General features: G+C 34.6%; 1 protein-coding gene across 2 annotated transcripts in view; it reads right to left on the minus strand.

Annotated features, from left to right (window-relative positions):
• Positions 1-16,549, minus strand: part of PGR (progesterone receptor) — a 94,004-nt gene that overhangs the window by 39,234 nt on the left and 38,221 nt on the right. For both annotated transcript variants that reach the window (XM_012770555.3, XM_012770554.2), the window contains exon 4: positions 1,915-2,220. In XM_012770555.3, coding sequence (XP_012626009.2) covers positions 1,915-2,220 — 306 coding nt within the window. The remainder of the gene's footprint in view (positions 1-1,914; positions 2,221-16,549) is intronic.

The following is a 16,549-nucleotide window of genomic DNA, read 5'->3' on the forward strand; positions in this document are numbered from 1 at the left end:
GTCAACTGAAATCAGTTTCAATTAGCTTATGATACCAGACTACTTTATAGACTAGTGTCCCTCCCCGAGTCCTTTCTCAGAAGTCAATATAGTCACTCTAGTTCACTATTTTCATCATTCATTCAGTGGTGCTACTCCCCAAATGCAGGCCATGCAAATATGATTTTAAAAGACCACAGAACACACTATACTTTGATAATATCAATGCTTCCCTGTTTATAGTCAATAGAAACAGTATGTGTAATACTGGTATGTTGTCATTCTGATTCACTACACATGAATTACACTTTGCAACATTAAAAAAGTTGCTACCAAATTCAATGTAAAAATTTCCTCTCATTCTTTTCTGAGGTTGTGTGGGGTCAAAAAATCCTGATAGATAATTGTTTCAACTTAAAAATCTCACTTACTTTTTATCCAAAGTAAATAAATTATCTTTTTAATTGTAACTGGTTATTTCCTAACTTTGCCAGCTGAAGCTTGAATCTTTTTAAATAGTAAAGAACCTTCAAAATGCAAACAAAAAGAATATGAACTATATCAATGAAAACCAAAGAAATTACCTTTTCTAAATAGAAAAATTGACAAAATTAAACACATTTAAACACTCATTTTTAAACAGAAAAAGTTCATCAATTCTTTTGTGATATTTTTATTTAATAAAGATCTATCAAATTTAATAACTACTTTACAGTGAGTTTTAGACATTCAGAACTTTTGTAAAAAAATAATAATAATACCTTTCCAAGGCCTTTCAGTAAGAATGAAGCTAAAAAGAACCTGGGCATTTTGATTTACCTATAAAATTACTTCATCTCCACTAGCATACTGAATTTTATCAACTTTGCTCAATATATATTTTTAAGAAGATTCAACAAATAGGAATCTATTTTCCTTTCTGTTTCATATAACTGAATTTTCAATAATGATTCATCTATTGTATTTGAAACCTTTCAGGTAGAATAATAACTGAGAAATATATTAAGCCAAATTGGGAAAAAATTCTTTTCATTAAAAAAGCTATTGAATTTGGGAAAAGAACATAATATGCTTAATTCCTGATCAAATATTGGAAAAATAAATTGGTCTAAAGCAGTATAAGGATTTTATTCATGTGTAGAGAATGTAATTTATTTTTTTAAAAAGTTCTATTTCTAATTATGGGACTAACAGCTCCACAAGCAATGGCTACATAGGCATTCTGCAGTCTAACTTTTAACCAAGTGAGAATTTCCTCCTTGTAATTCTTTCAACCACCTGGCTCCCAGAGAGCTGTGCTGAGCAAAAATAGTTGATAAATGAAGTGACCTAAATCCTTTCATGATGATATAACACAAGTTCTCTCTGTTGCTGGGCTCTACTCCCTTTGTCTGGGTAAAAATTAGAGTAAATAGTGACCGGAGGTTCATCTTTCCATGTGCAAATTATTTATGTTTAGAAATTTTGTTTTCTTAATTGACTATTGTGTCACCTTGCTGTACCTGATACTATATTTTGGTTTGTTATGTGAGTTGGTACATTCAGTTTTATTTTTGACCAATTAAAGTTGGTTCAATTGGGGTTTAGAATGAATTAGACATTTTTAAAAAAATGGTCAACTTGTCTTTCTCTGAACTACTCAAATATGTGTGGTTGAACACATAAACTTATACTATTTCTTAGCTGTTTCATGTATGCAATTCATGATTCATCAATAGAACTCAATGTGTTCTCTACTTCTTTTATATTTTCATAACACCTATTAGGATCCTAGACAAATATTTTGAATTGCTGCAACATATACTGTAACATGCTGTTATAGTATAACATATATAACATTATAGTTAATTTACTGTATAGACTGTTTCATTTAATAATCTAATAACAAACATGGTACATTTCTATTACATGCTGTTATATACAAATTATTATTACCTGGCAATGATTTAGACCACTTGACTACTGAAAGAAGTTGCCTCTCGCCTAGTTGATTAAGACTGGTCAGCAAAGAACTGGAGGTATCTGGTTTTGTGTTGTCATGTCCTGCATAGACCACATCCGGTTCAATGTTCATTAACAGGTTGATCAGTGGTGGGATCAACTGTAATTCTTGACTTGGTGAAAAAGTGATCCTCTGGCTTAAGGCTTGGCTTTCACTTGAAATGCCCACTGGCTGTGGGAGAGCAACAGCATCTAGTGATCTCATAACTCTGACTTTATTGAACTTTTTAAACTTTCGACCTATAGAGAAGGAAAAAAAAAAACGTAAATATATATGAGCTAAATTTCCCAACAGAATATTATTTTTCTTAAGTCTTAGAATCACAGCATTACAGATTTTAGCAACAATCTAATAAAATGAAATAAAATGAAAAAATGTTAGGTATCAGACTTAGATTAAATAATTAAGTACAGCACCATTCATTGGGTTGGTGGAGTGTGGGTAATTAAATTACAACATTGTGTACCTGGCAGTTATGGGCCTTTGTATGAAAAGACATGAATGAAAAGACAAAGAGCTTTTAATAGAGACAATGATTAGTATTGGTCAATATTCTTTTTCATTTGTTTCTAACCTTTTATTTAGTTTCCCTTTTTTTTTCATTTTAATAGATTTAGGGGGTACAAGTTTAATTCCATTATATGTATATATTGTACAGTGGTGAAGTTTGGGCATTTGGTATACTCATCACCTAAATAGTATACATTTTACCCACAGATAATTTTTCCTTCACCTCCTCCTACTTTCCATTTTGAGTCTATAGTGTCCATTACACCACTCTTTGCGCCCTTGAGTAGCCATAGTTGAGCTTCCACTTATAAGTGAGAACATGGTATTTTTCTGTTCCTGAGTTATTTTACTTAGGATAATTGCCTCCAGTTCTATCCAAGTTACTGCAAAAGGACATTTCATTCTTTCTTATCACTGAGTAATACTCTGTGTGTGTATATATGTTAATATATATATACATATATATATAAATAAATCACATTTTCTTTATACACTCATCAGTTGATGGGCACATAGGTTGATTCCCTATCTTTGTGATTGTGAACTGTGCTGCGATAAACATGAGTGCAGGCATCTTTTTGATGTAATGATTTTTCTTCTGGGTAGATATCCACTGGTGGGGATTGGAAGATCAAATAGTAGATCTATTGTCAGTTCTTTGAGATATCTCCACACTGATCTTCATAGAGGTTGTACTAATTTACTAACCTACCAACAGTGTATAAGTGTTCCCTTTTCACCACATACATGCCAACATCTGTTATTTTTTCTCATTTTAATAAAGGCCATTCTGACTGGCGTAAGATGATATCTCATTGTGGTTTTAACTTACATTTCAATATTGGACAATATTCTGACAGAACAGGCTTCCAAAAGCTAATGTTACAGATTACATTAATTGGAACATAGTCTATAGTGGTTGTTGAATCTTCCGGGTTCTATTCTTTTAAGAATCTGTTAAATGATGTACATATATGTACGAGCCTCACAAAATCTTTTATACAATTTCTGCAGGTTCATAGATCCTTTGGAATCAATCCATGAACTATTATAAGATCTACAGACCCCAAATTAACAATTCCCCTTTTCTAAATTAAGGGAGGAGAGAATCTATGCCCTGCTCTGGTCAGACCACAATTATATTTCTACAGTTTTGACTTCAATGGATCATGACATGTTAGGGGAAAAAAACGTCTGATGGTGAGAGGAGTAGAATCTGCTCATGAGAAATGATTAAAGAAGTCCAGGATGCTTATCTGGGCTGCTGCTAGTTCACAGATTCTTTCGGGTGAATTAAAGAAAGTCCTGGTGATCTGAGAGCAGGTTGGATTGAGCCCATGCTCTGTGCTAGGCATGGGCTGCTTATCAGTATGAAGTGATTGGGCTGTTTAGCTAAAGGAAGCCTGATAACTGTTTGCAATTATCTAGGCAGAGGTTGCAATTTGCTAGCTCTAGTACCTGACCGTAGACATGTTTTGTTTGGCTCATACAGTGCTGACCATAATCATGAGAACATACCTGAATTAGTTAGGTGGCCAAAATCTGTTACAGTTGAGTTGTAGCTGCTGCTTTTGGATGGAACATGAGCACTCCAGTTTTCCCAGTTCCTGCCACAAATTGGTGGTAAGCCAATGACCCGTTTTCTTAAGTCTTGCCATTGCACCCAATTAAGTTACCTACCTAGTCTCTGTAGGTAGCATTTGCCTTTGTGATTTCTGAGTCCATGGTATTGTCATAAAGAAAATGGATTACACATGTTCTATAAAGCCCCAAGAAGTTGATGTAGAACTTGTAAGTGACCGGGAAACAATTGCCAGGGTCAATAAACGAAAGGATACAATATTGTTTAAAGAAATCAAACAGGCTTTCTGGGGAAGAAATGAGTCACAAAGGGAAGGGAAGTAATATTCATGGAATATCTTCTATATGACAGGAATTTTATATATATATATGTGTGTGTGTGTGTGTATATATGTGTGTGTGTGTATGTATGTATCATTTAGCCTCACAACTATCTTGAAAGGTATTAACTTCATTTGTACACTGGAAAAATGAAGAGTGGAGAAGATGCCATGCCCAACGTTGCAGTAGTAGAGTGCAGATTATATGGACTTTAAAGCCCAAACTCTTTCTATCCACTAACACAATCACCCTGGAATTTCAGGCATGAACTGCATTTTCATTTGATGGGATTCTAGAGAAGAGGTATAGGTAAGAGATTGTCAGAAAGAGCACAAAGTTTTAACTAAATGTCTTTAAGATTTGTTCCAATCCTAATATATCAATTCTCAGTCCTTGTCTTAATCAACCCATCAGTAATACTTAGTACAGTTGATCATTTCCTGCTTATAATATTCTATTCCCTTGGCTTCCACATACCTCACTCTTGTTGCCACTCTTTTAGTCTCTCTGGCTGGCTCTTTTTCATCTTCTCAACTTCTAAATCTTGGACTGCCCAGAGTTCAATCCTCAGACTTCTCTTAGATATCTATACTCTCTTTCTAGGTGATGGCATCTAGTCCTATATCTCTAATATCATCTGGATATGAATGATCACCAAATTTATAATTCTAGTTCCAGCCTTTTCCAGGAACTCTAGATCCAACATTCCAACTGTCTACTCAGCTTTTCCACCCAACTTAGTATGTTTAGAGTAGAACTTTGATGCACTGGCCCAAAAACTACATCTTCTAGTTTTTGCAAATCCATTTACAAACTTGCTCTGGCCAAAAACTCTAGAGTCATTATTGATACCTTACTTACTCTCTTCCCTCACATCCAATTCATCACAGCAAATCTTGGTGGATTACCATGAAAATATAACTCAATCCCTTCCTCCCATTTCCACTGCTACTACCATAATTTTAGTCACCACCATCACAGTTGGACTATTGCAAAATGTGCTGGCTGATTTCCCAGCTTTCATTTTTCTATAGACTATTCTCTACACAGCTGAGAGAAACTTTAAAAACTTAAATCAGACTATGTCACTCCTTGCTCAATACTCTGACTTCTGAGCAATCCCAAATGCAGGTGTGTACCTTGTCTGTGGAAATGCTTACACATGAGCTACAGGACACATGTGCAAGAATGTTCACAGCTGCATTGTATTTAACAGGCCTCAAAGTGGAAGCAAATGTCAATCAACATGAGAAAGGATAAATGATAGACACTCATAGATTGGAATAAGATAGTGTATAAAAAAATGAATAAACCAGATATACACATCAGAATCAACGAACTTCAAAATATTTTATTAGGCAATAAGATCAAATTGTAGAAATATACATACCATATGATACCATTTCTATAAGTGGAAAAACCCCTCAAAACTAAAGAGTGTATTGGTAAGGGGCACATAGATATTCTGAAAATCTGAAGAATAATACAAGAGAATGATAAATCTCAAATTCAAGATATAGAGTTTTTCTGAAGAAAGTGTCAAAAGGACGTGATCAGGGAGGAAAGATCCAATGAGTTTCAAGAGTGTTGGTAATATTTATACTCATCCATGTGAGTAGATACGTGGATGTTAATTACTTTGTTTTACATATGTCATATGCATTATGGGTTTATTTTTGTATAAAATATTTTATAATAAAAAGTATGGCATTTTCAAACAGCATGCATTGAAAGGATAAGATGAAGAGTCCAGTACTGCACAATTATTCTTGAAATGTATAATCTAAATGGATGATACTATGAGAATGAATTTATAGGACAAGTGATAAGAAAGGTTCTTGAGGGAGAAAATATATATTAGAAGTGAAAGCTTAAATACAGCCCAGTAGTAAAAATCCTGAACTACCTCAGCAAAAAGGTTTTAGTAAACGGGAAGGGGAGAAAAGAAAAGGTTCTAAACTTCTTCTTTAAAGAACGTTAATAAAATAATTTGGTGAAATGGTACAGGCATAATTATTATTTAATACTGATATAATAAAGGAGGAATATAGGAATTATGACTCTTCAGAATAGGAATGTAGACATGAACAAATTGGAAAAGCAGAGTAAACTTGCAAGTTAATAGAAAGGATTAAATAGGGAAAAGAAAATAAAGAGAAACTTTGCCAAGTTAGCAAAGTAAGAAAAGAGAAACTAAGTAATAATGGAGAAGCATAACATACAGTGGACAAAAAATGTGTTGGGAGAAATAAAACCTGATATGCTGATTAGCACACATTGTTAATAGACTGATTTCTCTGTCAAAGTCAAAGGAGGCCATATTGGGTTAAAAAACCAAAATTCTATTTGTAGTTTAACAGAAACATAGTAAAAAACATAGGAAAATCAGTTGAAAATTTAAAAAATGAGAAAAGGTGAATCGCGCAAATGTAATATATGGAAAGTAGGAATAGTGATAATAACAGATAAAGCAGAATTCATATCCAAAGACATTCAAATGAGACAAAGTGGGGATATTAAGTAAAAACAAAAGCTACTCCCCTATAGATGATATAGGAATAAATCTTCATATAGCAAACAACATAGGAACCAAATATTTAGAAAAATCCTTAAAAAAATGGTAAAAACATAGATAAAACATGATAAAAGAGCGAAAATATTAATATATTTCTTTCAGATTTTACATATTAAGTGGATAGTTAATAAGCAAAAATATATAAGACCCTTAAAAATATAAAACTAATAAGCTTAATTTTACCATATAATGTCCTACACAATTTATAGAATATTGTTAACATAGGAGACAAAAGTATATTTTCTTATGTTCAAGGAACATTAACATAACATACACAATATAACATATACTCAAATACAAGGAAACTTTAAAAAATTCTAAAAAATTTAAAACAATATTTTCTTTGCCCATAATGTAATTCCATTAACAATCAAAATTAACTTGGGATTGAAAAACTCTCTAATAAGTCCTGGACTAGAGAAGAAATCAAATCAACATAAAATTATTAATTATCTGGACATTAACAAAAAATAACACTTCAAATGAAAACCTCTGGGATATAGATAAATGCAAAAAAAAATACAGCATTATATAATTTTACTCTGGATAAAAGACTGAACATAGGTGAGTTAAGAATTCAGTTAAGACATTAGGAAAAAAGAAAAGCCAATACAAAGTCAAATAAACTATAAAGGAAAGGAGAGAAAAAGCATGACATTATATATGAGGAAAATGATACTAAAACAATTAGAAGTATTAAAATAGAATATAAAGTGTAACTTTATTGGAATAAACTGGATAATTCAGGAAATAGAAAGTTTTACATCAGGATATAAATTACCAAAATTGGCTGTGATACCAGAGAGTTGCACAGCCTAAATTCTATCTTCCTTAAAGACAATTTCTTTTATGCTATTTTAAAGTAGAGAAAAAGTCAAAACGTCTTCTATACATTTTATGATACAAGCATAGCTGTAAAAACATCATACCAGAAATATAGATTAATTTTTCCTATAAGTATAAAGCTAAATATTCTAAATAAGCCATCAGCAAATTCAATTTTGTAGAATTAAGAAGAGAACACTATACTGCGTTCCAGGAGGGTTTGTTCTGAGAAGAAAAGGGTTGTTGACCACTGGAATATCTACCACTATAATTCATCACATCAGATCAAGGAAGAAAGATCACATGATTTTTATCAATAGATATTAATAACAAAAAGGCTGTAAGAGGCAGAATAATGGCTCCCCAAAGATGTCCAGGTCTTAATCTCAGGACCTAGTAAATATGTTACGCTAGATGGCAAGGGGGAATTAAAGTTGCAGATGGAAGTAAGGTTGCTAATCAGCTAACCTTATGTCAAGGAGCTCATTCTGCATTACCTGAGGGGGATACAAAGATAATGACAAGGGTACTTAAATGAGGAAGAGGGAGGCAGAAGGGTTAGAATCAGAGAGATGACATCTTTTTTTTTTTTTTTTTTTTTTTTTTTTTGAGACAGAGTCTCGGTTTGTTGTCCAGGCTAGAGTGAGTGCCGTGGCGTCAGCCTAGCTCACAGCAACCTCAAACTCCTGGGCTCGAGCGATCCTTCTGCCTCAGCCTCCCGAGTAGCTGGGACTACAGGCATGCGCCACCATGCCTGGCTAATTTTTTTTATATATATATCAGTTGGCCAATTAATTTCTTTCTATTTATAGTAGAGACGGGGTCTCGCTCTTACTCAGGCTGGTTTTTTGAACTCCTGACCTTGAGCAACCCGCCCGCCTCGGCCTCCCAAGAGCTAGGATTACAGGCGTGAGCCACAGCGCCCGGCCGAGATGACATCTTGATAAGACTTGGCCACTGTTGGCTTTGAAGATGGAAAGGGGCCTCAAGCCAAGGGATATGGGCAGTCTCTAGAAGATGGAAAGTGCAAGAATATGGATTTTCCCCAGAGTCTCCTATAAGAATGTAGACCTGCTGGAATCTTGATTTTCGCCCAGAGAGACCCATTTCGGACTTCTGACCTCTACAACAATAAGATAATAAATTTGTTTTGTTTTAATCCACTAAATTTGTGGTAATTTGTTACAACAGACTAATAAAAGGCTTTTTACTAAATCCAAGAACCATTACTTAAATAAAAAAAAAAAACACCTCACAGTAAAAAATGAAAAGTATAACGATTTACCAAAACCCAGCAGCAAATATTACATTAATAAATAAAATATTTTGTTTTCAGATAATGTGGTTATGTACCTACAAAACTCAAAGGACTACTAGAACTCTATAAAATTATTGAGGTAATTTAGTTATATGGCTAGAAAGAAAATAAGTCTGTAAAAACTACCAGTTTCACCACTTCCAATCACAATTTAAAGAATAGAAAATAATTTCCTATCACAACAGGGATGAAAGCTATAAAATACTCAAGAATAAATTTAAGAAAAGCAAAATACCTATATTAAAACTACAAAATTCTGTCTTAGGATATGAAAAATGTGAATTAATTAAAAGACATATGTTCCTGAATTAGAAACCTTAAAGTGTCGGTCCTGCTCAAATTAATACAAAAATTTTATACTATTTTGATCTGAATCCAGTTTTGAGGGAACACTGGAAATGATGGTTTTATGGTTCATTGAGAAGAACAAATGTATGCGAGGATAGATAGCTAAGAGAATTTTGTTAAAAGAGCAACTGTGATTTTAATATGTGCCATACTATGTATTAAAATTGATAATAATACTACCCTATCCAAACGTGATATTGTCTTGAATGGGAATGGGAATTTAGATAAACAGAAGAGAATGCAGAATTCTGGAACACATACCAAATCCATATGGTATCTAATATATGTTAAAAGTGGTAAGTAAGATGGCCTTTACTTGGGGGGCATATAAAGGCTACAGGGAACTTAAGTCCACAGGGTTCATTTTCCTAACAGAATGGCAAAAAACCAGCTGGATGAGGACCATATGTTCATACTAACTACTTTTCCCATGACCTAGCTTTCTAAATCTGAAGGGCACCCCAAACAAGAAGTTGAGTAGAGAGAAGTAATGGAAATTGGGATTTATGTTTGGAGTTACTGATCATATTAGACTGAAAAGAAACAAATGTACACTAACCACTAACATCTTATATCCTGCTTCTCTATTTTTTTGTTAGCATTTATCATGCTCCATCAGACAGCAATATTTTATGTTATGTATTTATTTTATTGTCTCTACCCTCAATTAAAATATAAACTCTTTGATGATAGTACAGTACCTCATACCCAGTAGGTACTCAATAATTTTGTTGAATAAATCAATCATTACCCAGCAACAAAAACCTGTTTGCTGCAAGAACTCCACAATAACCTGGCCTTCCGCCATATAACATCTGCTTCCTGAAGAATGGAAAGAAATCTAAGGGAATTTCCCTTTAGTAAAAGACACAATTCTAGGGCAAAGGGGTTAGCATATATTATAGTAGAATGTTTGGAGTTTGCATATGCCTACAAACTTCAGCTGTTGACACCTTTCTATCATAGCTACATTTATATCCCAATCACTGTTTCCTTCTTTCCCAAATCCAACCATATAGCTGAGATTTTAAAGTCTTCTGGCTCAAACTGTAAAGAAATAAGGTTCAAAATAAGATGTGGGTAAACACAAAAGGAAGCTGAGGGAAGCTAACAATGATTAAGTCAAATAACAGGTCAGGATAGAATGACACAGATTTAAATGTGTAATAAATAGCAGATATATAGTATGGAACTCAAACAAAAATATCTTTAGAAATAATAAAAAGAAAAAGTAAAAGCAAAATCAGGTGAAGTTGGAGTAAAAATTACAAGAAATGAATTTAGGCAATATCATCATTGCATTTCAAAGATAAGCTGGCATCTACGTTTGAAGAAATCAAAGAAGAGAAACAAAACATCAAATAAAATTTAAAATAATTACAAGACAGAATAAGGTAAAATGGAAGATGGCAGAGAAAAAATGACCTTATAGATTTAAAAACTATATTAGAAAAATAAAAGAGGAGAACTGCCAGTGTAAAAAACTATACCAATGACCAAGTGAAGTATAAAGGACTAAGATTAGAGTAAGGAAAGAAAAGATGGCAGATGTGGAAGACAGATAACAGAAAACCAACACACAGATTATTACTGGGAACTATAAAAAAGAAAAGAAAATATGAAACAGAAAAAAAAAATCTTTGAAGGTAAAAGAAAACTTTGCTAATATGTCAGATTTGGAATGTCAGATCAAAAGGGGCTTATTCTATTTCAAGAAAAAATAATGGATTAACATAGAGCTAAATCCTAATAAAGTTACTGAACCAAGGATTAAAATACACATTCAACCAGAAGAAACAGGTCATCAACAAAAAGGAAAACAACAGATTCACAGATATGTTAGTTATTTTAGATGCCTAAAGACAGTGGCATGTATGTATCTAAGGGAGGAAAGTCCCACACAACACATTTTCTATGTTTTAACAGTAATAGAATTTTAGTGAAGATTTGGGAGGTCAAGGGAAGTGCTACACACAGTAAGCATCTCAGTCTCATGTGTCTTCTTCACCTTACTTCTCCCACCTCCCTCTGCCCCATCCTAAGCAAAACAAATTCTTTTGTCTTTGGTAGATCAAATTACCAAATGTGTTTTGTAACTTGAGCATGCTCCTGGAGTTATACTGCTTATCAAAGCACTTCTAAAAACCAAAACAAATAGGATACTCTTCCTCAAAGAAAAAAACTTCAACTGATAAGCATGTTTACTCATTTAGAAAAAAATCTTTTCTACCATATGAAAATATATACATTGTCTTTCAGATGTTTCCATATACATACGATTTGAGAACACAAAGAGATACGTTAACAATATTCAATAACTATTACTTTAATTAAAAACCTCTACCAGTCATTTTTCTGTAAATTAATTCCGATAATCAGATATCCGCATTGATTTTTCAATGTTTCTACAAATACATAATTAAAAACTTTTTAATGATACAAGAATGTTTTCCATTAAAGTTAAATCTTTATTTTAGCAATGATAATGTTTGTGTAAGTGGCTTCAAAATATGAAAGATATTTTAAGCTACCATGTATTCAACGTTTCTGTATACCAAGCACTCAGTGTTATAGGCTTTAAATGTATCATTTCATTTACCCTCACAACAACTCTCATTATGTGTTTTTAATAGAAAAGAAAAGATATGGATAGGTTAAGTAAGGTGTGTGCCTAAAATCCCTCAGCTATTAAATGAGGAAGATAAAAACACAAATTATCCTGATTCTGCAGCTTTACTCTTTATTACAATGTTATACTATCTCCTACAGAGATGTTTTAAAAATCCTTTTTTAACTCACTGGCAAAATTTAAAATTTTAAGTGTGGAGTTGATGTATTTGGTGAAAATTAACATATTATTCTATATAAAATTATTTTATTGACAATGCGGATGATTAGAAAACCTATAATTCTCCTTTTCCCGAACACCTAAAAATGATGGATAAAACATAACCAACATCTCTGTCAATGTATATCTAAGCTGTTCACCAAGTCAGTAGAATAGTCAGGGATTCAAAATGAAGAATACCTCTATCCACGGAGTAGGAGATACAAGGAAGCATGTCTGCTTTAGCCTTGGCTCAGTGTGGGAAATGGTCTTTCTCTAATAATTCTAAATCTTAGGCCCCCCTCACCCAGCTGTGCAGCTTGAAATTATTCCAGCAGTCCCCAACCTTTTTGGCACCATGGACTGGTTTCATGGAAGACAATTTTCCCATGGCCCAGGGGGTGAGAATGTGGGGATGGTTTGGGGATGATTCAAGTGCATTGCATTTATTGTTCACTTTATTTCTATTATTGCATTGTAATATATGATGAAATAATTATACAATTCAACATAAAGCAGAATCAGTGGAAGCCCTGAGCTTGTTTTCCTGCAACTAGATGGTCCCATCTGGGGGTGATGGGAGACAGTGATACCTGAATTGTGTTGCTTATGTCCAGTCTACTCTGTAATCTTTTTTTGGTTGCTGTCACTGCAGAAAACCCTGCTTCACAAAGATACGATGTTGGAAATGGAAGCAGGCTTTTCAGTGATGTTGTGGCGATCTCAGAATATTCCACCTTGACTTTAATCTAGAACGTATGGAGATTTGAAGTTGTCTCAAACATACTTTTAAGGTCACCATCATTTACAATCTCAAGCAGTCAATCCTCTTCTAGCATGAACAAAAGTCAATTCATCTGGCCTATTCACAAATGGGTAGTGGATCCATTCCTTCCTAGTATGGGAGTCTTTTGTGGTTAGGCAGAAACATGTCAAAAATCCCAATGTTCACTCATTGTCCCCATAATTCCAGTTTGGCTTTGAATACAGCCACTTTATCTGCTGACTTGAACACAGTTGTTCTCCCCTGAAGTGACAAATTGAGTTCATTAAGCAGGTTGAATATGTCACATAAATAAACAAGTTTTGCGACCCATTCTGTGTAACTGAAATGTGCTGCCAGTGGCGGCTGTTTTTCTAAAAGAAATCTCTGGAGTGGCTCTCATAACTCAAAAACCCTGGCCAGTGATGTACCTTTAGGAAGCTCTCTCTCTTCTGTGAATAAAAGAAGATGTGTGTGTTCTGCATCCATCTCCTTACAGAGCTACGCCAACAGACATAAGTTAAGGGCATGTGCTTTAATGTGGTTGATAATTTTAATCACATCCTGCAAAACATTGTTTAGTTCAGGTGACATTTCTCAGCTCACCACCATTTCTCTATGGACGACACAGTGCGTAGACTCTCATTCAGAAATGACTTCCTTGACCCAAGTAGTGAAACCAGAAAGCCATCCAGTCATGGCAGCCACTCCATCCATGCATATACCAACACAAAATGACCAATTTAGTTTTCCTGATATGTAATCATTCAAAGACTTGAATAGTTCTGAGCTGTGGTGTTGGTTGGCAACAAAAGAACACATAACATATCCTCATGCACATTCTTCTGAAAACTATATTGCACACACACACAAAAAAATTGTTGCCTTGTTGTCAACCTGCTTACATACTAGGATGACTCAGTTCTCTCTAACAGTTGTGTCTCAGTATCTTCTGCTGTTTCATCAATTCACCTAGTTAGGGTACTAGCTGAAAGAGGAACACATGCCACTTTTTGAACAGCAGCTTCTCCTAAAAGTTCATGGCAAATGTCCTTAGCAGCAGGCAGGATCAAGTTTTCTTCAATAGTAAAGGGCTTCTTAGCTTTAGCAATGTGGTTAGCCACAAAGAATCATGTTCTCAGTGCAGACACATTTGATGAAGTGGTGGCCTTCAATAATTGCTTACATTCTTCGTGTTCACTATTTTTCTTTTGAAAAACTCCAAAGGCTTGTCTTTTAATGCAGGGTGCTTGATCTGCATGTGGTGAAGTAGTTTTTAAGCTTTCATGGCTTCGTTGGATAGCTGATTGCCACATATACAAAGCGGGCTTAGAGAATGCAACAAATCCATAATTTAAGTAGGAAGCTGGGTATTTTGTTTTAAATGCAACTTTCGTTTTGGCGGCTGATTTAGAGTCTTCTGCTGTCTCATCATTGGGTCTTTCCCCCTTTCCAAAGAAGCTCTCCAGTGATGTTTGTTTACTCATTTTTGCTAGATTAGCTTCTGAGCTTACCAAAACTGTGACCAGTGTGCAGTGTGACAAAGAAGCACAGATGGAAGTGGTAAATAAAATAATGGGCGGGCCATGTGCAAACTAAAATAAGTGTTGGATTCTGGCTTAAAGCCTGCCATCAGCTGCAGCTATAGAATTGCAATATATCAACTCACTTGCCACTATAAAACCTACTACCAGATGAAGCTTAATTGTCACTTGCCAGTCACTGATGGGGTTTTGATATGAGTCTACAGCAGTTGATTTATTACAGTCTATGCAGTCAAACCTCTCTGCTAGTGATAATCTGTATTTGCAGCCACTCCCCAGCACTAGCATTGCCGCCCTGAGCTCTACCTCAGATCATCAGGCATTAGATTCTCACAGGGAGTGCGTAACCTAGATCCCTCACTTGCACAGTTTACAACAGGGTTCATGCTCCTATAAGAATCTAATGCCACTAGCCGGAACTCGGGTAGTGATGTGAGCAATGGGGAGCAGCTATAAATACAGATGAAGCTTCGCTTCCTCCCCTGCCACTCACCTCCTGCTGTGAGACCCATTTTCTAACACGCAGGACCAGTACTGGTCCATGGCCCAGGGTTTGGGGACCACAGCATTATTCTACTTGCAAGGTATGGGAAACCTAGAGGCAAAAAGTAAACATGAAAAGTAGTTCTTTGCTAGTAAAATCCCTAAGGTGCCTGGAAAAATGAAATAAAAATTCTCTCTGGAGATAAACATTCTCAATAAAGGCGACACATTTCAAAGAAATTAAATGGTATCAAGCAAGATCTCATAATCCAAAACACAAAAGATACAATGAGTGAAAAGTAACAGAAACAATAAACAGGATGTTGGATTCATCTCATTCTGACTTATGAGAACCAACTGTTAAATATACAGGAATTTTGAAAGCTGGTTGTTAAACCATTAGTAACTTGAAATTTGCCACATAGGAGTATTTATACCACCATCATTGAGAAACACTATAAATAATCAGGACTTCTTCACTTACTTTTTTTTTTTTTTTTAAGACAGATGGTTTACCAGCATGCTATAATGGCATAACTATTAATAGATCCTGAGTTTTGTGATTTTAGAATTATTGAACACAAATGTTTACATATGTGTACAACAATTATTAAAAATATGTGATAAAGAATTGAAAACACAAGAAAGGAAAAAGCTTGGTATAAAAAAGGGCAAATTTATAAAATAAATAAGTAGAACGTTTAAAATAAAAAATATTACCATCATTACGATGGGAAAAAAATTAAAGGGCACAGCCCCAAAAGAGTGATAAACTCAAAGAAAGAACAAAATTACACATATATAACAGATAACAATGTGGGAAATATTAAAAAGGATTAAGAGACCTGGAACAGAATGGGATAGTCCAATAAAAACCTAGTAACTGTGCTGGAGGTATAAAGAGGCAATGAAGAGGAAAGCAGTATTTGAAGAATACTGGGATTTTTGTGATCCTCTAGTATTTTTTTTTTTTTTTTTTTGAGACAGAGTCTCACTTTGTTGTCCAGGCTAGAGTGAGTGTCGTGGCGTCAGCCTAGCTCACAGCAACCTCAAACTCCTGGGCTCGAGCGATCCTTCTGCCTCAGCCTCCCGAGTAGCTGGGACTACAGGCATGCGCCACCATGCCCAGCTAATTTTTTATATATATATATGTATCAGTTGGCCAATTAATTTCTTTCTATTTATAGTAGAGACGGGGTCTCGCTCTTGCTCAGGCTGGTTTTGAACTCCTGACCTTGAGCAATCCGCCCGCCTCGGCCTCCCAAGAGCTAGGATTACAGGCGTGAGCCACCGCGCCCAGCCGATCCTCTAGTATTTAAACATAAGTAGATAGACTGAAATATTGATTGCTAATTCTCAATCATGTTCTGAAATGAGTAGTTTATTTTGCTGTTACCTCTCATTCTGTGATTTGCTTTTATTTTTGGCAAAAATATTTTATATTGAATGGATGACATGAGGTGTTTAATCTGA

Source organism: Microcebus murinus, chromosome 4 (assembly GCF_040939455.1).
Source record: "Microcebus murinus isolate Inina chromosome 4, M.murinus_Inina_mat1.0, whole genome shotgun sequence".
NCBI classification, from domain to species: domain Eukaryota; kingdom Metazoa; phylum Chordata; class Mammalia; order Primates; family Cheirogaleidae; genus Microcebus; species Microcebus murinus.